Source organism: Manduca sexta, chromosome 16 (assembly GCF_014839805.1).
Source record: "Manduca sexta isolate Smith_Timp_Sample1 chromosome 16, JHU_Msex_v1.0, whole genome shotgun sequence".
NCBI lineage: Eukaryota > Metazoa > Arthropoda > Insecta > Lepidoptera > Sphingidae > Manduca > Manduca sexta.
Genome location: NC_051130.1, coordinates 8734780 through 8762027, shown reverse-complemented (window position 1 = coordinate 8762027; position 27248 = coordinate 8734780). Strand labels below are relative to the sequence as shown.

Sequence of the window (27248 nt, the reverse complement as noted above, 5' to 3'; positions counted from 1 at the left end):
AGTTAAGTTTAACTGCACAGCGTTCCAGAGTTAACTGGAGTTAGTTAGGTGAATAATGACTAGGGATTAACTTATTTGCCATTTTAACTTTTTGTTTTTAGTTCGAAGTAGAGCTGCGAGTTATCAACTGCGCTGCCCTTTCGTGACTTCACTTATTTGGTACGGTTTCAGTAGTGGTATTCAGAACTTCACAAAGAATTGCGTGTTAAAATTTCTTTGTTACCTATGTGAGTATACGATTGAACTCTAAACAATAATAATAAAATAAACTAATTGTATTTTTTCTCTCTATAATGCATACAGTTCTTACACTGATTTAAAAAGAGCAACACTAGAGTTTCTTGCCCGTTCTTCTCTGGTGAGAACTGCTTTCCGAAACTACTAGAGTTAATATTGACGGAATATAAATAATGTATAACATTTTACAGTTTTAAATAAATATGTCATTTCAATCACAATGGAAATTATAGCGTTTGTCATCACTGAACATAAACCAGTAATTATAATATTATTATTTACAAAACAAAACACGACACTTACATTTGTTGAATGTCAGCGTAACCAAACTTCGCACCCGAGGTACGTTTAATTACAATAAGTAATTCATGAGTTGTGGGACAATTTCTGGAAATAAGCATCATAAAGTGTACAAAGAGGTCCTCGTCTTTTATTTTTTTAATACCTCTGCAATTGAGCAAAGAGTTCGTTAACTGTTTTCTAATGTCAATAAATCCACACTGTTTAGACTCGGCAGGTTCTTAAGGCCGTTAATAAATTGCATTGCATTGTTGTGTTAATTGATTTTGAATATTATTTTAATGAAGATATTTTCAATAATAGTCTGACAGTAAAAAAATCTTTGCACCGCGCTCCGTTATATTTGCGCCAGTCCATGCTTTAGCGTATACGTCTGATTATCGCTCTTTTTTGAATGGAAATGCAAAACTTTTGGTCGTAAGAGAAGTAAGCGCATTTCGCTGTTTAACTTACATTGTATTGTTTCAGTGTTGTTTTGCTAAAAAATAATAGCTTCTTGTTGCAATCGTTGTTAAATTCATCTGCTTCGACTCAGTTCTTTTTCCAGTATTTCGTATAAAGATATTTCTTACATATAAATTTATACATTATCATGTAGACCTACCTGAATTCTTAGAACGTTTAGATTTTACTGTACCGTTCCAGTAGTAGTTTATGCAAGCGAAAGAATTTCTAACCTGTTGCAAGAACAAACCTCGGCTAGAATTCCTCTATTTACCGAATGATCTCTGCATGTATACCATGATGACGTAGATATGTTCCGCCTTGATTCCATAGTCCCATTAAAAAAAGTCTAATGTATGTACACACTTTAGAGCATATTTTATTTTATTTTATTCAAAGGGAATAGAAAACAGTTACACATTAAATAAGTAAAGGGTAAAATTACATATATACTGCATTAATAAACATCAGGAATACTGTCACTAATTAACATTCTTCATTTGTACTTTGACTAACTTGTTGAAGTAAACACAACTACATTTCGCATGTTGCATTTAGAAACAAAGTTATCGCTGCGCACCATGTGATCACATGTATACTTTATATAAGGTAAAAATAATATTGTACCTAGTTTTGTTAACCAAATATAAAAAACGTACTTATAAACACGACAGTTCTACTGCATTAATATTTAATAGTTTAGAGAAGAACTTCAAAAACGTAAAGTAAATACTAATTGCTTCAACACTTGGCAGTTTGAAGACAATCAACGCATTCTGTTTATACGTATGGATTGAGATCGCCTTGATATATTTTTGGACACTGTATGACGGACATCCAAGCACTCAGTAGTTACTATACTAAATGTATCTTCAATAATGTTATTACACCAATGACTTTAAGTTATTAATACTGTAATAAAATATTAATAATAATATCAGCCCTGTATTATATACTGTCCCACTGTTGGGCACGAGACTCTTCTACTACTGAGAGGGATTAGGCCTTAGTCCACCACGCTGGCCTAGTATTAGTAGACTTCACACACTCTCGAAATTCCTATACTTCTCAGGTATGCAGGGTTTCCTCATGATGTTTTCCTTCACCGTTAAAGCAAGCGATAATTCACAAAGAATACACACATAATTTTTTAGAAAAATCAGAGGTGTGTACCCTTGGGATTTGAACCTGCGGACATTCGTCCCGGCAGTCCGTTCCACAACCAACTAGGCCATCGCCGCTTAAATGAATACTTTAGCATAGGCCAAAGGTACTAACAAATCAAATTGTACGAAAATATTCGCTAAAGAAAAACATTGTTACATAAAATTACATAAATTGATTTACATTCCCCAGCTGTCAGTCAGGGGTAGCGGCAAATAAAAGAACAGGAAAAATCAATGCGAACGTAATTTATGAATTCTAATTCTCATATAATTTCTCGAATGTTTATTTTGAACGGAATGTGAAAGACTTAGCACCAAAGACTGATTTGAATATTTATTGAAATATCATTTCGTCTATGATAGTTGAGTTGAAATATCAAAATTAACTTACCTTGACGTTGAAATTTAGTCTTTAAATCGCACACAATAAACATCACAATTTCGAGCAACTTCGAACCGAACTTCGCGGAAGACAAAACGCCGATTACCGTAAGAAATCATATGAAAAATACGACGTGCAAACCGTCTAAAGATGACAAACAAACTAAAGCATCTGGTATCTGAAATCGTGTTCTCAATTAGATAGAGTGTGCTAAAGTGATCACAGAAACTTGTGGTAAACATGTGCGAAGATATTATTCAATATTATTTTCCTTTAAGAGCTACGATGTAAATTCAGGGAATTAGCTATAGTAAGGTTTGTTTATATATTTATTTTCACATACAATTATTTTACAGGTAAAACCCAATGCAACAATGTGATACTGGTGGTAGGTCTCTCATATGTGAGAGCCCGCCTGGGTAGGTACCACTGCAATGTCTATTCCTGCCGCCAAGTAGCAGTGTGTAGTCATAGTTGTGTTCCGGTTAGAAGGACATTGTAGCCAGTGTAATGAGATGTTGAGTCTTATTATGTGTACTACTGGACATAATAAGACTTAACATCTCATGTCTCAGGATGGCGAGCGCAGAATACCAACAATACTTTGTAATTCAAGGTGTTGGATGGTGTTTCTATTGTATATGGGCGGTCGTATCGCTTACAACCAGGCGAACGGCAAGGTCGTCTCGTTATTCAAAGCAATAAAAAATAATAATTGGCAAGACCCTAAAAATTATAAATACTAAAAGTTTTCAAAGAAGAATGAAAATTTATAGCTTTTTGCAATTTCTTTAAACACTTGTAATTTTTAGATTATCAACGTAATTGTGACACTAATCATGCTTAAATACAATCCAAGGTAATTTTTTTATTTCATCACACCTTTTTCCTCGGAAAGCATTGCCAATTTCCTTTAAAGGCATTGAAAATCTCATACAAAACCTCCTCATATCTGAACTCCATTCAGCTTTCAAAACCTGAGAGCTTTTTGAGAACCATCTAAAATTTTTGAGCTCGTTAAAATTCTACGATACCTTTCTTCTAAATCTAGAGAAAAATGGCTTTTCTGCGAATTGGCATTGCATATCTAAACTACTCGACATATACTAGCTCACTATTACAAAGTTCTATGTTATATATGATGTGCAAATTGAAATATATATTTCACATAAATTTAAGTCTTTTTTAGTGAACATATCCAAAAGTCCCAAAAGATAAAGAAAGAACCATGAATTTTTTCTAATTTTTACCAACATGATTTTTTTAATATCATTTTTGAAACATAAAAAAAATATCACAAAACCTAGTAATAGTAAGCTAGCAATATCTAGAAGCGGTTTTCATAATCATTTTTATAAATTGTTCAATTAGTTCGTGCTCCTACTGTGTTTTGTTCCTGGACCAACCCGGATTGACTGGTAGAGAATTGCCTTTAGCATTAACTCCGTCTTTACATATTCCATATAATTGTAAACACAAACCTTCCAAAGTAAACTTTAAAACCTCAATCGTAAATCAACTTTATGTATCCTAATTTTGCCCATATTTACTCACGTCGGATCAATATACAATATTTATATCAAACAGCGGATAGACAATCAATTTAATGAGAATGTCCTGTCTCGTCTAGTAATGTATTATAATTTTTGTTCGTTTGTTCAAAGGCCATAAATATTTTGTTAGTTTATGTTTACCGTAATTGGAAAATATGTCGAATTGCTATTAAAAATATTCAAATCATCTTCGACTAAAAATACGCAAATACATTAAAATGAATATGTAACAAACAAAAAAATGTAAAAATAAAAATTCTAAAAAATTTAAAAAATAAAAAAAAATACTCCAAAGCAATTTGTTTCATTGATTTGTTTGGATATCATTGCATTATGCAATATTACATTTCCCTTATAGCGCAGTTAAAGGAATATTTTAATTTAATCTCGACCTTAGACGTTTATTCTTTTGAAGGATAAGGAAATTTAACTTGCCGTGTCTCATTATTTGTTATTTATTTAGCGAGCAATAAGGCTTGGAATATTTACTGTCTCATTTTAAAATAGAAGAATATAGAAGTGATAATTTGTCTACTATTTCCTGTAAAATACTAAATACATTATCGCTTATATACGTAAAACACTGCAATCTATTTTATACAGATAATAATTTCACGTCCCGTTGGAGTAATTCCCGCCAAAATCTTATTTCTTAAAATGTATCTGTACGATGAAAACGTATTCAGCCTACGTAATACGATGTATTGATTATTTATTTATAATTAGTTACACACTAACCAGTATTAACTCGCGTTAAATGTGTTTAGTTAGTAATTTATAAAACAGTAAAAGTATATTTTAAATCAGATTTCTTGGCTTGTTTAAATAAAATAACAAGACGTTCTTTATAGACGAATAGAAAAGTTGTGTTTTGCCTAATAAAAGACTATAATCTAAATAAACTGTGATCTAAATATACACGTTCATTGGATTTTGATGTACATTTTTTTGTTCTGTTTTTGGCTACCAACAGAATGGGCAGATCTGATAACGGACACAAGAGGTTGTCGGACGTAGGCCGTTCTCAACAATTCTGTTTGGATAACTGAGAGATTCCTATATTCAACAATGGACATTGTGTGACTGATGATATTGGTTGATTAAGGCTAGCAAGTTATGAGAATTTGGAATTCCTTCACGCTGTTGACAGCACTTTCTAGCGCTGCCAACTTCATGAAAAAGTTCCGTAAGTAAAGCAGCTTGAACCTGCACAAAACGTTAAATATATTTCTAGGGCAAACTCTTTATCAACGAAATAATAACATCTATTGCTATAATTACATAATATAAGATTAAAATAGATATGGGTGATGACCTCAGTATGTTCCCTGTTGGCAGCCGTGTCAGAACTATGCGTACGTCGATGCAACGAATGAGCAATTTCAAATTTCGAATATAATTTTAATGCCGACATTTTGATTTTATAGTGTTCGAACGCTGTGGTATTTTATGTAAATGGCGGGAAGCAGGACATTTATCGCTGTCACGTCCCAAAAATCTGACACGCATCGTATGCTTTTCCCAATTCTCGCTAAAACGTGTTACACGTGCGAAACCGAATGTATTTTTTTATTACATTCTGTTGTGGTGAAGCGGGTTCACGTTCCAATTCAAAACCGATACGTGTGAGTAAACTGAAATAGATATGCAAACATTGTGACGTCACTTCGTATGGAGTGTACAAGATCGTAGGGCGGCGTCTGCGTTGTTTCGTTCAATGTTTTTTCACATTCGATTTTTAAATATAATCACGTACTAATGCTTTGAAATTACATCATGTAGTTAAATTAGGATGCTTCCTACGCATAGAATATTAGAAGAGTTCAAATATTCATGATTCAACGTAATGGATAGATATTAAGCATTTAAAAACGCAAGATTAAAAACCCATCGCAAACACATTAACCCATTCTGTGATCAACAGATCTATTTCCAACAAGGCCTTTTATAACAAACATTCCATTATCCTAAACAAAGACTATCAAAAGTGTTCGCGAATTCACAATATTTAAATTCGGATTCGCATCGACGAACTCAAACACACATTCGTCACACCACTAATGCGAAATAATCCCACTTGGATGATAAAGAGCGTCCTTTTAGCTAATTGTTGGATATTAAAATTTGTATGAGAGACAGCGTTTGACAAATGAAAGCGAATGGGTATCATTTTTATATTTACAATAGGATGTTGACGGTTTCAATGCTTACGCTAAAAAGAGTTGTGGTTATAGAGTGATTGAGTTCGCAGTAAAAAACATCTGAATACATAAAGTTCATAAATAACGTTATTAAAATGCGAAATTAGTTCCGAATGAAACAATTCTAATTAAAGAAAGCGCAATACTTAATAGGCATAACAGCAATTTGATTTGAATGCGAAAGGATTTTAAGTAGCTCTTTACGATCGCAGCCAATGTTTGGGCAACAATTAAGTTTATTATTTTCTCGTGTGTACGATAAAGCGCGAAGACGTCATTAAGTCGTATTTCAAATCTTTACGAAATGTTTGGTATTACCAAGCTATTATGATAGTTTGCTGGTGGTGGGACCACTGTACACAAATTAAAACCCGCCAGAGTGTCCACGTATGTGTCGCGTTCCGGGATCAGCCTGTGTATATCCGGTTCATACAAGCCGGCAAAATTGTGTCGACTGCCGAGAGGTAATCATCTCTCGTCAGTAGCCATTCTATTGGACTCAATTCCACTTACCATCGGATACAATGGGATCAATTTGCAGTGCCCGTAATTTTTTTTATAAAATACCAATAAACGTTGTATTTTTAATCTAACTCAATGCAAGGCTGGCTTGTTAATCTTCAGGGAAGGTATATGTTCAACAGAGGACTTTCAAAGGCTGAAGAAGAAATGTCTATACTAACTGTAAAGTTTGTACTGGAGAAGAGAGACTATTTGAGCATGTTCAAACGTAGGTTTTTGAGTTGTACATATTCTGACAATTACACAAACCAGTACGTTTCGTCAGCAGTATGTTCGATGCGTGTTTACATTATAGACTTGCGACGCATCGGTCTTAATAACGCGTATTGGATGACAAAGCGATCCACAGCTCCTCTTAAACAAATGGAGCAAAGACGAGATCTAGGCAAAATATATACATAAATAACAATGGGAAGGTATCTAATTCTATCAGTTAGTAACTATATAAGTATCTCTAGCTATATGCCTTCAATCGTCAATGCTAACATAAAACAGAAAAATCTATGAGAATAACATATTATCCAATTGATCAATCGCTAGGATATGTCATTCTCATTTATAAAGTTAGCGTTAACGATTGTAGAAAGGCATCTTGGCGAAGTCCCAGACGTATATATTAAATGTAAACAGTAAGAACCTATGATCTACGGTAATGAAAATAAAGACTTCAATACAATGAAATAAAAATGTCAACTACGCACTAAAATCTTTTCATACAAATCGGCCGATAATACGAGGCATAATTGAGTTCTCTACGTCATTGCACTAGACAACGCACTATAATTCTATCACATATAGAAACTTGATGGATAGAATAGTCAGACGAATTTGAAACTTATGTAAAACAATTAAAACTCACCTCTCCGAACTTTAGAATGTCGGTACATTGTATCACAATCTCATTTCACTAGACACGATCGAGTCGGCGCGCAACAAACACTAAAAAACAACACGCCGAGGAATTCTCCTTGGCGCGTTATCGGCAAGATCTGACGTAGACCACGATAAGAGTCTCCATGGTTGCAACCATCAATTTTCATTGATTGTCAGCGCGCAAGCGCATGGTGTTTACGTGGTTCCCGTGTGTCGTCACGAAATCTGATTCATCGATTTTTTATGTAATAATTGTGTATCCGAATGTTGCTATCTTTTGTGACGTGGTGGTGATAGGTTAAATTTTATTTTCAGATATTGATATATTTTAGTCGAATAAACGTAGGATCATTTTTGTTTAAGCTTATTTATAAACAAAGGTACCACATATATAATATTTTAACATGAGTGTTCGGTGATTTTGAGCTTTATGAACTGAAACCGTATAGCATTTTCTGGATCACATTTCATTGAGTTTCTAGGTTGGCTTTTTTGTTTTAGCTTATTTTAGCGCTAGACGACCTTTAATAAAAACTGGGCAGATATTATGTATAGCTTTTACCCGCGGCCCCACCCGCATGTTTTTTTTCCGTGATATATATTTTATAGGTATCAAAAGTAGCCAGCCTATAGCACTTAGAAGAAATATAGTGATATAAAAATTGAGGATCAGTTCAATAGTTCACTAACATATTCTGAATTCCAACATTTCCTCTTTATAATCATCATCATCATTATCAGGCACATAAAGTCCACTCTTCAACACTCCTTGAACATAGGCCTCTCACAAAGATTTCCAGGCGCACCTGTCGAAAGCGGCCTGCATCCAACGTGTTCCTGCGACTTTTATCACGTTGTTAATAAAAATAATTGTATAGATTAATAAAATAGTGCTGTCAATGTGAATAAGTATTACATTGAGAGACATCTAATATCAGTATAAGTCTTAACACATCCATATTTACATCTACACGTAATTGGCTGTTCTAAATCAGTTGCTCTCACTTTCTTGGCGCCCTTTGGCCAATGTCCAACAACTGTTTATACGAGTGATAAAACAAGATATATCTTACTTCTTACTAATATTATAAATTTCAGTTTCCGAACGTTTCTTTGAAGTAAATAGAGAATATGGATGAAATTGGTATTAACAAGCCATGTTCTGTAATGTATATTATGGCTCATAGATGTATTGAAACCAATTGTTAAGATTATTAATTAAATTCTTTATCTGTATAAACACACTAGCTTTTGCTCGCGGCTTCGCCCGCGTGAAGGTGTTTTCCAGGATAAAATTCCACTGTTTGATAAAAGTCTTGCTACATATTTTCCCGGTACTTATAGGTTCAAACTAATTTTATCCCCAATCTATAATTTCAGTTCAATCAGTCGAAAATCTAAGAACATTTATACAAACTTTCATCCCCTATTTTATCCCCTTAAGGGTAGAATTTATCAAAATCCTTTCTTAGGGGATGCCTACGTCATAGTAGCTTTATGCATGTAAAGTCTTAGCCGGATCCGTCCAATGGTTTGGGCTGTTCCTTGATATATCACTGTCAGTCACCTTTGAGTTATATATTATATTAACAACTGAAGTTAGCTAAAATTGAGTTTCTCGAAGCCGACCACTATTTATGTACTATGTATTTTGAGACTATGCAATTTTGTCGCGTTCGCGATTCACTTTCACTTTTGTTGAGTTTCAGAACGCGATATTAGATCCTCCAACGCGCACGCGAATTTGAACTTTATGCAGCGGTAATAAATTACAAATTGACTCTCCATTTTATTTAGAAAACGTTTGTATGGGAAATAGAAAAATGCTGTTTTGAGGATTTTCCCGGCAATTATTCGAATTTTTCTCACCTTTTAAACCTTCCCTAGACCTCCACGAATAATTCAAGACCAAGATAAGATAAATCCGTTCAGCCGTTCTCGAGTTTTAGCGAGACTAACGAACAGCAATTCATTTTTATATATATAGATTAGTATTCTAACTGTTATGGTGTTATAATATATGTATAAATATAAATAAATATCTCATGAAAGTACAAAGTGGAGCTGTTATTAGAGGAAGCATAATGCATTGCGTCGATGGTCTAGTTGTATTGCATACGTGGTTCGACAGTGCTCTGAGGTCCTGAGTTCAAATCCCCGATCGGACAGTGACATTGAGTTTGCCTGCTCAGTAACATCCCGGAGTCTGGTACCTATTAGTGACAGACATGGCGATAGGCTCACTCCCTATGACATCATGGGAACGCACCGACACAAAGTGAGAGAGCTCTGGTTGCATTTTTGCCTACCCTTTCGGGGATAAGGGTGTGGGTGTGTTTGTATAAAGCCTTGAACACCGACGAAAAGTAGCTTATCGGTATTTTACCTTATACATTTCGGAGAGTGTACCATGGAATTACACAATTTAATTGCCCCAAGCTCTTTCCATTATCGGACAAGAGACACGGCGAAGCGTCACCGATTCATGGTTGATGTTCCGGTGCGCACGAAGCGTTTTGACTCCACAATTATCATACGCACTGCTAAAGAATGAATGTCTTTGTCAGAGTCTATATTTCCCGATAATTATAACCTGGATATCTTCAAGGAATAGGCATCTTCTAGGCAAGCGTGCTCTACCGTAGACCACGTAATCAGTGGCGGCACTAAACGACGCGAGGCCCCAGGCGAAAGCAAAAAGTAACAGACGCGAGGCCCCGGGCAGAGTAAAAAAACATTCCCCTGTTTTAACAGTTTCGTCGGTAAGAACGTTAAAAAAAAGTCCTGCGAGGTACCGCGCGAGGCCTCTATAAGCGTGAGGCCCCCGGCGATTGCCCGGTTAGCCTCCCCCAAAGGCCGCCTCTACACATCATCACTTACCATCAGGCAAGATAGTGGTCAAAAGCAAACCTTCATGCTATAAAAAAAAAACAGACATAGCCGCAAGCAACATCTAGTTAATACAACGCTACAACTTTTGATGAATAGAACTTTAATTTTCTTAATTGATCGTCCGTCACAATTGTTCTGATGACAAATTGCTATATCGTTTGTAATTATATTTAATGAAAGCAAACGCTTGCACCTTGCTTGTCTTTTATAATTCATATGATTGATGTTATTTCAACTAATGGTTTTAAGGAATATAGGGCACAACTATATGAACGTATTGCAAAGTTCTAATTTTACTTAATGCGATAGACTAGTTGGGAGTAGAAAGGATTGCTGAGACGAAAATCCGCAGGTTCAAAACCCAAGGGCACGTATCCCCGACTTTTTTAAAATCAAGTGTATATTCTTTGAACTATCGCTTGCTCAATGACTGAAGAAAAATATCGTGAGGAAACTTGCATACATTAGAAGTTCCCAAGAATTTTGAGGGTATGTGAAATCTAGCAATCCGTATTCGGCCAGCGTGGTGGACTAAGGCCTTATCCCTCTCAGTAGTAAAGGAGGCCCGTGCTCAGCAGTGGGACAATATATAATACAGGGCTGATATTATTGTTATATTATATAGTAACTATACAGAGTTAACATCCTTCAAGTTTGAAATACTCCAATCAATAACAACAAAACAACATTTTATTGCAGCCAAATCCGCACGCATCAAATACAAATCGTAAAACAATTTACCTATATGCGAACAACATTGTTTACAGATTTAGGTTCGACGATACACCGTAGGCATTCGTTTAGTTTTAACAAACAATGTGTACAAATTGCTATTCATACAGTTTACAAAATGAATCGGTAAATAGTTTCTAAATAATTTCATTTAGGCACCGGCACTGTCGATGCTGGAGAAGTTTTATTGGCTTTCAAGGACTAGGCTATCGCCTAATATATTCACTAAATCTTCTGTTATTTCCACGTTCATTCATATTGTTTTTTGATGATTTAAAGTAATTGATTCTTTATCTGGCTCTGGAAACTAAATCACTTTTTGAAAGTGTAGCAAGTCGCATAATGGATTCCGACTTTAATGCTTAATACTAATAATTAATAATAAATGATCCGACAATTCATTTCTTTTTGTATATTTATGGGACAAAGTAAAATAGGATTTATATTAAATAGTAATTACAATGTATTAATTTACACAAATTATTATTCATATTATTAGATGCATATTATTGTCGTAGCTCACATTCTGCCTACCACTATGGGATAGAGGTGTGATACTATCTAAGTGCTTTCGCACTGCGCGATTGAACTTTATGTTTGTACTTTGATCATATTAGTATAAAATATATTTACTTAATCGTACCTTTAACCGTGAGAAAAGCAATCAAAGTACTAATGTGCGAAACGTTTGAACCCGCGAACAACCATCTAAATACATGAACACGATTTAAATTAGTAAAGCGTCGAGCGTAGTTAGCAAACTTTGCCGAGCTGCTATTAGGTGCCGTTCAAATTTATGCATAATTTCAGGGCAATATTGGTTTTTAGAATTTAAAATGATATTAGAGCATTGTTTTTCGATGTGGAGGCGAGCATCCTAAAGACGGGGTGACAACTTGTATGTAAGGTTTTGTCAATGTCTATCCTTCGGGAACAGTACTTGCTTTTTTCTGAATAATTTGTCTTTTTTTGTACACCTGACACAGTATATACAAAACTTTGTCATGATAGGTTAGTAATTAAGGCGTGAAAGCGTAAGAAACCAACTCATTTTTATAGGATACTGGGTGAGCCACTGACTTCCTGTTCCTTATATCGAAGTGTTGGGAGTGTAGGCATTTCTATTTTAGGCAGTAGGGTGGCATATCAAAAAATATCCTGGGAACCCCTGTCCTTGTGGGATTCTAGCCTTTAGAAATTATTTGTACGATGTACTTAAAAGTGTGTTGAGCTGATACCAAGCCTTTATTAACTTACATTATATTACTTTTCCCAAGTAGATTTACATAAAAATAGAGATGCGTGTAAAAGCTAGATATTATCTAAATAACCAGTAATATCAGTGTACGTAACTTGAAGGTTCATAATAATTGTTTTTACGCGCACAAATTCGGCTTAAAAAACACGCACTTCACGCCTTTATGTAGGCAGAGGTAACCAAGGCAACCACTTTTTGCCATATGTGTTCTATCTCATGCGATAATGTGGAGCATATCCCCGGGGGTGATACTGGGTAGAAAAACCAAATACCACTTTGCCCGACTCGGGATTCGAACTCGTTCTGGACGGGTAGTCATACCACCGCAACACAAATGCGCCACCAAGGCAGTCATTAAACACAGCTTAATCTATGGATGATTTATCCTTCTTCTCAAACCCGAGAGGTCAACTTTAACTTGTCATTGTATTTTTAAACTTTCTACCATTGACTTTAACACAGACTTGTAGAATAAGCTAGTTTTTTACAAACAGATATGTCGTATATCGTAGTTTCCGGAAGTGTCCTACTTTTGTTAGCTATTGTGTTATTTCTATTGAAGTTACATTTGAAACCCTTGAGGATAGTTTCCGAAGTTCAATCAATATTTGACGATGGTTGTGGTGTGACGGGCGTCGGTGAATTAAAGGTTGGCTCAAATGTTCTGTGTGATTCGCAAATGTTTGTTCCAGGTTTGGGTGGTCTTTTTGTTGTTAAGGGCAATATAGATTTTATGATTTTAATGATAGGTAACGGCTGTGTCTATTTGTAAAAATGTAAAGAACTTAATTTGGAAAAGTAACTTTTTTACGAGCGTTTATTATCTAAGACACGATTTTGACGATAGGCTTCGTTATCCATCCATTTATTGCATTAATAATAACAGTGCTTTCTAATGCCATATAATTTGTTGCCGAACTAAAAAAAAATAAGGCCATATTTTAAAAAGAACTATTTCACAATGCTACTATAAAATAAGATAAATGGTAATACTAATATTAAAAAAATATTTTTCACGTCTGAAACTTTGATGACCAACAACTCCCTTCAGGGCCTGTTTAACGTTTGCGTGCACAAAAATATTGACAAACATTCGCGTAAATATGTCAAAAACTATTTACGTTTGTGAAGTTGGCGTAAAACTAAGACTATTTCAACAAAATAGTTTCATCGTTTTGTTTTTTCGAGTGTCGTGTCTGCAGAATTAAGTTCGGTGCATGTAAAGGACATAAAAGCCACATATCAGAAAATTAAGTTAGAAAATAATTGTGCGAATATACCTTGTATCAAAATTTAAAGTTTATTAATAATGCTGCCTCGTAGCCAATGATAAGGATAGATTTATTTCATAGACGAATCACAAAATGTATCATCTTCGACAAGTTTGTTAATCTTCAGAAGGTATTGCTTCGTGGTGGTTCTTTGTGAATTTATCGTTCGCTTTAACGGTGAAGGAAAACATCGTGAGGAAACCTGCACATCTGAGAAGTTCTCTATAGGAATTTCGAAGGTGTGTGAAGTCTACCAATCCGCACTAGGCCAGCGTGGTGGACTAAGGCCTAATCCCTCTTAGTAGTAGAGGAGGGCTGTGCTCAGCAGTGGGCAAGTATATAATACAGGGCTAATATTATTATTATTATTATATTGCTTCGTGGTGACTTCAAATATTACCTGGATCCATCACTCGAAAGCATTTGTTTGTTGCGTTCACGTCACAAATTTAATATGCACGTCTCGGTTCAATAAAATGTCCGTCATTTATTTAAAGATATTATTTTGGGCCAGTTCAATGCATATGGCTTTGGGCCAAGCGTCGCGACTCATATTTCTATTCAATACGTATATGTCTCTTGTAATTAACGTGCGTACAAATGCATTAGTTTTGACATGTTTCTTAATGTTTATTTATGTGTTTTGCATTTGTAATCATCTGGACGTTGACTTTTGTTTGTGTATTGTATTAGGTTAAGATGACAGTAGATCGCTGAATGTCACGAGTTGATGAAATTCTTCTGAATAATATAAGGTCAATGTCGCTCAAAATGTAGCTTAAAATAAAAAGGATTTTATGCACTGATTGTTTATTTACCAAGGATTTTTTATCATGTTTTTATAAATTTGGAATAGGTGGATGCGGCCTTGGGAGAGGCGAAGCGAGCGATCGACCGGGGCCTCGTACTTACAAGGCCCTTGCGTGGGGCCTTGAAGGACCTTTTTTACGATTTTACCGACGAAATTGTTAAAGCCGAGGAACTTATTTGCTCCGCCCGGGGCCTCGGGTAGTTCTCTTACTTTCGCCTTAGGGCTCGCGTCGTTTGGAGTCGCCACTACCTATAGGGCATTTCATGTTCGATATCACAATACACATTAAATGTTGTTTATTAAATAGGGGAAAACGAACTTAGAACTATAGGTATACGTTATGTTTAGATTTTTTTTTATCGACGACATGGAAATGTGTCCTCTCGTCACCTGATGGTAAGTGAAGAGATGCCCAGACATGTCGACCGGCGAGAGATAAACATTCCCGGACGCCCGGCACAGTTATGCCGGCCTGCTTAATTGCTTCTTGACGCTCTGCTTGAATGACCCTAAGCTTTGGGAAGGAAAATATTATTGTATGTTTATAAATATGTCGGTAATATAGCTTCAAATAATATATTCTCAAGGTTGCTATTCGAAAACTCATCTAATAAAGACGCATATCACATTTCAACACTTACAACAGAATTATGCTCAACACAGCGACAAGTTTATAACTTTCATTGTTCTGGCACTGTTCAGTAAATATCTGTGTTGTAAAACGAAAAATGTAGACAAATAAAATGTATTTTAAACCAATGTTCAAAAGAACGGTAATTGTTTATTTAGACTTCTATGTACTAACATAACAAATAACATCGAAGCTAATAGTTTGAAAAAATTGGCTATGTTTTAGTGTCTGGCGTTAAGTGTCGTTGGGGTTTGTTTAAATCCTGATTAAGGGGAAGATAAGTTATTCAAACTTACTGTTGTGCATATTGCGTGCATCTCGTTTCTCTGTTTGCTGATGGTAGGATATATTTTATATCGATGTGATAACCATACAAAACCCGCCATAGTGGCTCACGTAAGTGTCGCGTTCAGGGAACAGCCTGTGTATATTCTGTTCCAACAGGCCGGCATAATTGGCTGTGGAGGGGTAATCATGACATTATATTGGACGTCACTACCTTAACCATGAGTTGGAGTGGGGCCATTGAACTGTGCCTGTATGAAAAAAAATCTTGATCTTACCAATTCACTTAATACGCGACTATACTAAGGACTATACTAAGGAGTCAAAAACATTTATTTATTTTAAGTTTATTTGTATATCATGTCTATAAATTTGTCCCAGTATTTGTCAGAAACTATTTAATAATTTAATATTCTAACAACATTTACGCAAATACAAATAAATCAATCACTTTCAAACTTGGATTTGTTTATAAATCCGACCCAATATTCTGAACAATAGTAGCCTGATATATCTTGATTACTATTACAACTACGTATTATTTATTACCTAAATTTGATAAAGTAATAGGTAAGCACACGAATAGTTTAATACCACGCTGACGAATATTGATATGATGGGTAAATACATGTTTTAATATTTAGTATGCCATTGATTATAGTAATTCGTTATAGAAAATTATTGAATCAACTCGCTTAAGCCTCGCATGGCCCTAAACTATGATAGATAATACCTCTATCATTACTTTTTTTTACAACAATTTGAACAAAGTGTGGAAAATAAATAATAATTTAAATCTAAGTGGCAAGACATAACCATATCTGTTTGTTGGGTATATAAATTAAACAGCACTATATTTCCTCGGAATAAAACTAACATTGAGCTACAAAATATTGCTCTGAAAACATAATTGTCCAGACATGTGCAGGTAAGATACATCGATGTGCAAATCCAATTTGCAACCTATTCTTACACGTGTAAAATTGAATATTGAATGTAACTTCACGGCTACGTTATTTGAACATCTCTCGTGCTAACGTGCTTGACTTCGTAGACTTGGGAAAAAGAGTTATTCAGATCTAAGACCTTTTATTTATTAAAGGTTGTCGCTGTGGAATATATCCAGATGTAAATTCAGCCATATATTTTGCGGAAAATGCTTGAAATAATACATTCCGCTGACCCCACAGAACGGGGATAAAGATAAATGGAACAAGAAAACCTGTGATACTAAATGTTATAAATATACTACCAATTTAATTACATAATATTATAAATCTGGACTCACTATCACTCAGCTAAGTATGAAGAGGGAAATACACGATGTTTCTCTAAGTAATAAAATGAGGAGATCCGTGGAAGAACCTACGTCGCCGATATACCCTAATAGATAAGCAAGCTAAAGGCAGTAAGTGGCGCACATGGCTCGTTCAAACTGATGGGGTAACAAAGGTATCTAGTGGGGACAACGTACTGGTAAGCGCAGCGTTGGACGTCCTCCACCAAGGTGAAAAGACAACTTCGTCGATGTGCGATAAGGTCGCAGGACCCTACTAGATTCAGGCCGCTTTTAACAGGTAGGACTCCAAATCTTTTTAAGGATCTTCCGAAAGCTGAAGAGTAAAAAGATAAATGTGAAATATTTTTAAAACCCCATCGCTGGAACCCAGTAGATACAGGCCGCTTTTAACAGGTAGGACTCGAAATCTTTTTAAGGATCTTCCGAAAGCTGAAGATTAAAAAGATAAATGTGAAATATTTTTAAAACCCGAATGATGATGTAGTTAACCATTTAACTTAATTTCCCCAAAGAGTTATAGATGCATATATACCATTACATCATAATCCACTGAGGTCAGACAGAGCAATATTCGCCGCATTCCCATCCCTCAGTGATACTCGAGCCTCCGTATCGAATATAAATCCAATTTAGGGCATCCCCATGAGGTTTCCGAACTGCATTTCGTAATTTACGATTCGCAGTCTATGTCTATAAAGCTAAGAGTACCAGGCTGCATGGTAATGCCATGGACGTATTATTTACATTAATGAGCCGGCCCGCCTAGGTAGTACAATCATCCACATATTGTCCTATTAAGAGAATAAGGTTTTATCACATATACCCAAAATGATTCTATTGGCGTATCAACGTAATCTATCCATTGGTATACTTTTGATAATTTTTTCCTCGTATTTTTTTGGGTTACAGCAATCGAATAATGTTTCATCTGCCTAATGTACCTACAATAATTTCACAAAATTACATAACGACTTATTCTCCTTATAACTTATTCTAATGATACTTAATAAAACAGTATTGTCCTACTAACATATGGTAAAAAGTTAAATGGCTCTTGTGTGTATTACCTGAGTTAAAAGCAAATATCTGCGCGTTAAACTTTAAGGCGCTCTACTAAAAAGTTGACATTTTGAAGATGTAACGTTATTCTTCTAATGTAATAAACATTTTTGTGTTCTTACTAACAGTTTTACTTCATTAAAATAAAATAAAAGGATTTATTTTACTTCACACAACGATAATTAATGTTTCGATTAAGCTTTATGTGTTTAGCGATTTGAAGTTTTGGATTTGTTCAGTTACTTATGTACCTGACTGTACCACTTTTTCATAGAAAACAAAAGTGATGTAACAGCTTGTGAAGGCATACCTGAGGAATTAATTTCCATTGGGTTACGCCCTATCCCTTTTCTCCATATATTTACATTTTATTCCTTTGCGATCGACAAAGCATCCACGATGATTCTGATAATGTAGGTGTTAGCGAACGAAATTTCATATCACATAACACATAGAAAAACAGACACAACTATGTACCAAAAAAAACATGTTTTTCCAATCTCTAGGAAGGGATGAGCCCTCAAATGGTCTACTAAATTACAATACACCACACCTGCATTTAAATTGGAAATATCGAAAACAAACAGTAAAGATTCTGAACAATATTATGCCAGATATAATAAACCTGTTACAAAAATTCATACCGATATTTTAAGCCAGGCAGTGAAATATTTTTCCAGGCATATTGAATGGAAATTCCGGAAACATGAACAACAAAGGTACATTATTTCAACACTGAATTTTTACACAAAACTTTACAAATATTAATAAATAGTGATACATTAAATTAAGCAGACCGGCATAATTCCGGCCGATATTAAGTAGGGTTTGCTCGTCGACATGTTCTTTAGGCCTCATCAGATGCAGTAAAGTTACTATCTCGTGCTACGTTAAGATAGAATTAAAGGTCTTCGTAGCCCAGAGCGCTATGAGCGGGATGTAAAACTCTTGTTTTGATTCCGGCTAAGCATTCAATCCGACAGAAGACTGTCATCAGTTCTACAAGTCTTGGAAGGAATGTGTTGCGAGATCGAAAGTATCGTGCGACTCTATATAATCTCATTAATGTACGATATTTATACAATAAAAGGTTGTAATTAAAAAAAGAGAACAAAGTAATATAAAACAATGAAGTAGAATAAAATTATTCAACAACAAATAGGCGAGTATTTGTATTAATTTTAGTGATAAATGACTCAATATTTATAAATATAAACTATTTGTAATAAAATGCACGAACTAGAAATGAGAGTACTATGAATATAATTGTTCAATTGTCTAAGCTTTATATTCAGTCAGGTTATAATTTATTTCACGGATAACCTTTATCTGAATATCGAAAAATCAGCCCTCACATATGAATTCAAACCAGTAGACGCATTTCGATGAAGGCATGATAAGGGTTGACAGTACAAATTTGATATATCTAGAATCATCTGTCACATATGAAAAAGAATCTTTCTATCTATATTATTGTTCAATATGCCATATTATTGAATTGTCGTTGAGTTTTTAGCACCATATAAATTATAGTCATCTCTCTGTGAGTCGTCTCATCAAATAGAATCGTTTACTTAAGTCCTAGAATCATACAGATTTGGAAACATTGTGAACGTAAGTTAATTCCACGGGGACATAGCACTAAAAAAATATTTTATTTATACTCATCTTGCAAAGTTAAAAGACTCAAATCATAGGTATTATTGGTGTTATACATATATCAGCATACGTTAACAAAGTTCATAAGTACATTATATTTTTCCTTGATTATCCAAGTTTCCCTCAAGATTAAGGGCAAACATAGCAACTTATTTAAATAATCTAATGTTCCATCTCGTACAAACTTGAAGAGAACTCGTAACTTTGCCGGCGCGTCGTATGCTCACACATATAGGGTATTTTAGGTTACGAGATTCCCTTGGGAATGTATGTTGAAGTATGCTTGATGGTTTAAGTGCGTCAGTCGTAGCGGTCATTTGGAGACTTTTGTGTTAAGGTTTATATTTCATAAGCGACGATAGTCTAGTTGGGAGTTGTATAGACTGCCGAGACGAATGTCGGCAGGTTCAAAACCCGAGGGCGAGGTCTGACTTTCCTAAAGTTATGTGAGTATTCTTTGTGAATAATTGCTTGCTTTATCCGCAAAGAAAGATTTCTGAGGAAACCTGCATACCTAAGAAGTTGTTTATAGGAATTTTGAGGGCATGTGAAGTCCTTTATACAAGCTAATGTTCTTCTTATTGCTAAGCAGTATTCAAATATTTTAGTTCATAATAATTATAATTTGAAACCAGAATATTGATATCTTGTCACCTTTGATATCCTTCAAAACACATCACATTTCCTTATAAAGCAGTAATTTGATGCAAAGCATTGCAAGAATAAATTCCATACGTCTTATTACAATTAGTTGAAATCAATTACTGTAACAATTTGTAAGTTCCCCTTTTACTTTACTAAAATGTCTATTAATCTGCGTCGGTGAAATATTTTGCTATTGTTTTGCATGTTTCATTGGTGCCAAAATTAATGTATTGTTTTTGTCTGTCTACATAATGTGTTATGACAACTTATAAGACGGGACGAGGTTACTGTACCCACGTGTAAACGCAAAATTATATGAACGTATATTTACTTACAAATATTTTTCGTGCTGGATGACGAGACGAGCTAGCCGTTCGTCTGCTGGCAAGCGTCACGAACGCCTATAAATGGTAGTAGCACTGTTTGAACTTTGAATTCTGCTTATAAAGATGTTTGAAACCCGCTATACTGCCGTGCTAAGCTCAAAAGCGGTCTTAGAAAAAAACAAAATCTTGATTTTTATATCGTCAGATCTTAGCTTAAAGAAATACCCATCCAATGAACTTACCTAAATAATTGTATCTTGATTAGAACTTTTTAAAAAAATACCTTAAAAGAGATTCTCTATCTCGGTTTTACATACAAAACTATATTTACAAAACTTCGATTATCTCGAAATAAGCTATCCCTGGTACACTGCTTTTGTGCTTAGCAGGGCAGTATAGTGGCTCACGTAAGTATGCGTCGTGTATATGTAACGTTAAAGGATCAGTCTGTGTCTATCCAGTTTCGTGTCTATCCAGTTTCAACTACGTGGGACTTCGATTTCACTCGCTACATTTTCTATTTTGTGCATTAACGAATGATTCCTATTAAATATCATAGTCGATTAGTACGTGTTAATAAGAATAAGCCAATCAGTCGGTCAAAGTGTGTAGTGATATTGGGAAAGTGCAAAATTGTAATAACTTGAGCGGTCGGTAGTCGCGTAGGTACAAAAATGTCAAAAACTGTCTAATGACGAGTCTTTGTTCAACTATCATTCTCCAACTTTCATTGCGAATAGTGTCTTTTCTTCTCGGCCGTCAGTTCCTCAAGAGAAGAATTGTAAATAGAAATAATATTCCTCTTGTTGGTATATAATCTATTAAAACTTATTCGTTACATTTGGTGCACCGATTGTCTTTACAAATACTATTCCACTATTAGGTATGACGTCATTTGTTTATTTTCAAAAATAAATAAAAGCCAATGTTAACGCCAGATCAATGTCGATGCGACGTGTGACATTTGGCACGATACCAGATCAAAGACGAATTGAGGCGCAAATATTTTTACAGTATTATTTTTATCATTTCTATTACTACCGCGGAGTTCTAATGTGAAAAACTTTTTTTTCTCTAGAGATATGTTTTGTCTGACTGCGGTGAAAGGTACGTAGAAAAGCGGAACTTGGTACTGAGTCTTGCTAATGATTGACAGAAAGAGGTAATCGATAAAAGCTTAAAAAATATTTAAAAAAATGAAGCAATTACAAAGAAATAAAATTGATCTTCAAATTTATAATCTTATTATCTGAAATGAAATGAAATGATTATTTTGATTCCGTAAAATATCCCTTAACGACTGTATACTTCACCGGCTCTTTTGGACTCTTATTGCAACAAGGTTCATCTTTTGGCCTTTTAAAGTTTTTATATACATATTATTATTATACCACATATTGCAGAAACTGTTTTGTAAAAGAAATAATCGATCAAAGATATGTAAAAACATATAAAAAAAATTAAAATTGTTATCAAATGAATTGAAGGTAATTTTACGGATTTATATTGCTATAATTTTAGGTATGTATTAACTGATTATAAAATAAAACAACAGCTTCATGAAAGATGAAAACTAATGGTGTCTCACCTGACAAGAAGCAGACTCTCTCGTTATAGATCAGACGAAAAGCTAATGTAAGCTGCAAAGATCTCATACACCAAAATAATGACAGGTTGAAAGATTTAAAAAAAAATAAAGAAAAATCATATATACAACTATTGTGTTTGGCTCCACACGTTTGTATTTTATGATGTAAATAATCAGTAATAAATAAATTAATATAGTATATTTAGAAATAAATATAGCATTTCTGTTAGAAAAGATTATCGATTCCTTTGAAATCGGTATTTAGGTCAAACGACCCTCCTCAGAAACAAATACATTTTAACCCTCCAAATATCATGTTTACATAATTATATTTTATGGTCATACAGGGTAATTACACTTCGTTATTAAATTGCCAAAGTCCGCCATATTTGGTGTAGAGAAGACGAAACAGCAAACATTGTTCACACTCTGGACACACGCATGTTCACAATGAAGTTGTATTTCAGTTTATTTTAAGATGGTAATTATGTTGTTTCGAAAAGAAATCGGAGCCATTGTTGATATTGACTATTACATGTATCGTAAATTAATGGTTATTTATGTACCATTCGGTCTTGAAATATGTGACGGAATGAAGGATGATTTTGTATCAAGGCGGTTTTGGGGACGACCTAAGATTTCTAAGGTTAGGAGGTGAGTTACGTTTAGCAATGGTGTAAAGAATGCATTAGCGATTTTTGGAAAATCTATCAGTGAGGGTCATTGTCTCTTTCGGCGTTTTCGGTTCGACGTCCCGGAGTCATTCTAAAGTCCTGATAAAACCACAATGGGGTTTTTAGTCGGTAAAAATCGGACATACTCTCCGTCTACCTTGAATATGTATGACGGGGATCCAAGAGGAATATCCCCATGAAAGCTGCCTACTGGTGATAGGTCTAAGGTAACTCAGGTAATTAACTACAGTAAGGTTTGTTTATATATTTATTTCGACATACGACTATTTTAACAGGTAAAATCCAATACAATAGTGTGATGCTGGTGGTAGGTCTCTCATGGGTGCCCGCCTGGTTAGGTACCACCGTAATGTCTTTTTCGGTTGCCAAGCAGTAGTAAGCAGTCACTGTTGTCTTCCGGTTTGAAGGATTTTATAGCCAGTGTTACTACTGGATATAATAAGACTTAACATCTCATATCTCAGGATGGTGAGCGCAGTGGAATACCAAACAATACTATGTAATTAAAGGTGGTGTTTCTACTGTTTATGGGCAGACGTATCGCTTGCCATCAGGTGAACAGCAAGCTCGTGTCGTCATTCAAAGTATTAAAAAAAACGGTCAATGACTGATGACTAGGTACACGGTAGCTACGGTAGATGCATCGTAATCTGGCCCTTATCTACCATTAAGATAAGTAGATATTACCTTGACCGTTTCATACTTCATATTACCGGATTAACGGCCGGAAATCCCTAATAACTGAACTTAAATTACATATTTGGAATCTTTTAGCTTCTTCGCTTCTGTGCAGAATAATTTTACTGATTCAAGGTAATTTTGTATAAAAACACGGTAAACACAACTCAACAACAACGAAGGGCAATTATAATTTAATCATATAAATAAAATATACCATTGCGTTCAGAAGTAACAAAAAAATTTAAAACTGCTCGATAATATTTAACGTCTGTCGACACTGGATACGATAACCACCTTTCAACAATATTTAACAGGTAGCCCGAGTAACAAAAATATCTGCCGTTATCTAGGTAGCCAGGTAAACAGTGTTATTGATTTTTGCCTACAACAGGTACGCGCGATATCCCAAACGCGTGGCATTATCAATCTAATATCATGCGTTTAGATCAGTTCGCTGTATCGCGGATATTTATACGTATTTTTTATACGTGATGTCGAGGAAATATTTGGATGTACTTTTTGTTTTCATTACATGTTTCATAACTATTGTGTTTCATTCGAACATATTTTATGTACATTGACATGAGAATAGAGGAAAGTTTGTTGTTATTCCATTAAGCAAGACTTATACTATGTTAATTTTAATTAAAAGCATGTAAAGTCCTAGGCCAGGTCTCCGGTCATGTCGGATTGCCGTGTCACCGGACTATGAGTGAGGAACGGAGTGCACCCGTGCATTGTGCACACACTTGTGCGTACTTGGCCGATCTCCGTTGAGATTCAACGTTGAAACTAATTGGGTGAGGAAAGAATCAATTACATAAATTAGGGAATTAAAAATACACACATACATACGCATTCGTACCTGTCTGTGTGTAGAGGCGTTAATAGTATTACGCTGTCTTTATTTCCGATCTTTGACTTGTAATGGTGAGCCTTCTTCTCTTCAACTCCTATGTTTAAATTACCTAGCAACTAAGGCAATAAAAAAAAATACGCCGTAAATAAAATTAGCTGCCTCATTAAAGCAAAATACAATTTATGTGAACGGATAAAAAGGTAATTCGGTTTGTATATCTAACTTGCCTTGACTTACAGAACTACGCTCAACTTAAATTATGCACAAGTTTGTAATTGAATAGTTCGCGGCAACTATTTGACCTAACTAGTATGACAAAATGGTAAATTCTGGGTCAAAACTGTATTTTATCAAGTCAAACATTTAATTTTGTTAGTTCCTTGTGGTTTGCCCTCGCTGAGCGTTGTATCTTCACCATCTATAGTTATTGTATAGCGACTGGAACTTTAACAGAGTTGGGAGTTTGATTTATTTAATTATAAATTGATTTATGAATTTAAATTGGGCTTTTGAATGTTCCATAATTATAGTAATACAATTTTTTTATACATATGGCCGTATGCTCAATGGAATTTCTGACATCATCAACATATTAAGTATAAGTCCCTTAAAAATGTTTCCTTTCCTTTGCTATAAAAGTAACTCTTTAAAACACGGTGGTAGAGATCATTTTATGGTATGCGTTGTCTGTCAGTCTGTATGCAGATTTTTTTAAATAAAAGATGACATATATCGTTGAAGTGACTGCTAGTTACTCTGCGGTTTATAATTGCATCTTTGCTAAAATATAAAGTAGTCTTGAGTTAATGGTAGGAGTGTCATGTAATACTGGCTTTTGCCGGCAGCTTCGCTCGCATAAAAAAAATGTACGGGATAAAAATAATAACCGGAGCAGGAGAAGCTTTTGACAAGTGACAAAAAACGAAATTTGTTTAGTAGTTCCTGAGATTAGCGCGTTCAAACAAACAAATACTTTAGCTTTATAGATATTATTATAAATTAATTGTTGAGTTCATCAAAGTAATAGTGAATACATTTTTTTTGAAATCTAGTTTGCTTGTAAAATGTTTGTCATATCAAGCATTACGTCTGCGTGGTGGACTAGGGTCTAAACAGACTTCTTACTAAGAAGTAATGCCTGGTTTGGACTACGCTTGCGTTGGAGTCGAATCGTGATAACTAAATGCTATAAATTTGTCTAACACCCAAAATAAAGTCAAAATTTAAGTTTAATTATTAAATTATTCGCAAGAGACTTCCCCGCCATCACAGCCACCACTACAACTCCTGTAAGCCGGAAATCAACAGTCACACGTATTTTATGACACCGAGCGATGAAGATCAGCGCATCTCAGTAAACACTTATTTATTTCTAAAATACTAGCATAGTCCGGTTTAGTCTATAAATGAGACTTATCTAAGAGTGAAGAGTGCTACAGGTCTTTTAATACAATAAAATGTTAATTTTTATTATAAAAATAATAAAAACGTACAACACTTCAATACTTTATTTAGCACTAGTAATTACAATATAACATTGTGGTACAATCTTCTGAATTAGGTAATTAATTAAGGCCTATACTTGTATGTCAGGAGAGAGTTTCATCCTTATATCTAGAAATTTAAACAATAACAACAGGTGAGAAATTAGTTAAATATATGTAACAATATTTCAATCTAATTAGGGCGCTGTGTGCGTGTGTGCCCGCGCGCGTGTGTGTGTGTGTGCGTGCGCGCGCGCGTGTGTGTGTAGTGTGCTTGCAACTATCGAAATACCAGTCTCTTATAATTTGTTCCCGAAGTTTTTCAGTTTTGTTATAGTCTAAATCCTTTAACCATTAAATTAAGTGTTGTTTTAATTGATTATTTAGTTCTTAATTGTTGTTACTGTTCTTGGGCAGTCGTGGGGGCTCTAAGGAGAACGTCTTACTCTTGTCCTCATTTATTATAAAAAAAAACCACACTCAGAACAATCTGCAATGTCATGCTTAGTATTTGTATTCATATCATCTACTTTATGATCTCATTAAGATATTGGAAACCAGGTATTTTTTTCAATGATACCGTAATAAAAATATACTGCAATTATTATTTGGTAATAAATATGTATTCGCTACTGTCGCTCTGATATAGATTAGTTACTTCTATTTATGATTATTGAATGACAAATATGCAACACTGCGACGCATTATGTGGCTTAACCGAAGGTGTTGAAATATATATTTCAATAGTTTTCTGTACGTACCATCGTCTCCGTCAACTTCCATGTCAACTTAACTATCACACACGTCACCACACACTGAAAAACAATCACATTGTTCCCCAATCACTCCATGGTGTTCTCAACTCAATAATCAACAATTATCAGGTGAGACTGATATATCGATAACATCTACCGTTTCATTAGAACCACAATCGATGTTATTAACTGAATCACTAGGGTTGCACCGTCCACTTTTTATAATCGAAATACGCGAATCGAATCCAGTTTATCGCCACAGTAGAATGTGATCGCGGCACGTTATCGTATGGAATACGATACATTTGCTGTAAACAAAACGGCGGCAGAATGAAATTGCGCAAACGTCACTCGTCCCGTCTATCGCCGGTTCAAGTTATGGGTCACTTGAGCCTTGTAATTGAGCGAGACATTCTATTTTATTCATGTTATGTACTCTACGATTACCGCGTCACGACTTCGCGTATTGGAACGACGGCACATTTTCACTGTTTCCTTTATAATAAAAATATATAATGTATAATTGTGTGACGCGAACGTCGGTATGCACGGGACTGGAGGCCGCTTGATAAGCGCAAACGCATGCCGCGACCACGCGTGTACATAAACTATAGTGATATATTAATACTCTTACTGTGT

General features: G+C 34.8%; 1 protein-coding gene across 4 annotated transcripts in view; it reads right to left on the bottom strand.

The window, feature by feature from the left end:
• The window catches only part of LOC115448505 (high affinity cAMP-specific and IBMX-insensitive 3',5'-cyclic phosphodiesterase 8), a 226816-nt gene that overhangs the window by 139343 nt on the left and 60225 nt on the right, over window positions 1-27248 (bottom strand). Inside the window, exon 1 of one of the 4 annotated variants that reach the window (XM_037439134.1) lies at window positions 26616-27180. The exons of 2 other annotated variants lie outside the window; for them this stretch is intronic. In XM_037439134.1, the coding sequence (XP_037295031.1) occupies window positions 26616-26637 (22 nt within the window). In that variant the 5' untranslated portion in view covers window positions 26638-27180. Of the gene's footprint in view, window positions 1-7664; window positions 7745-26615; window positions 27181-27248 lie in introns of those variants that run through there. One more of the 4 variants, XM_037439133.1, reaches the window with a different exon arrangement.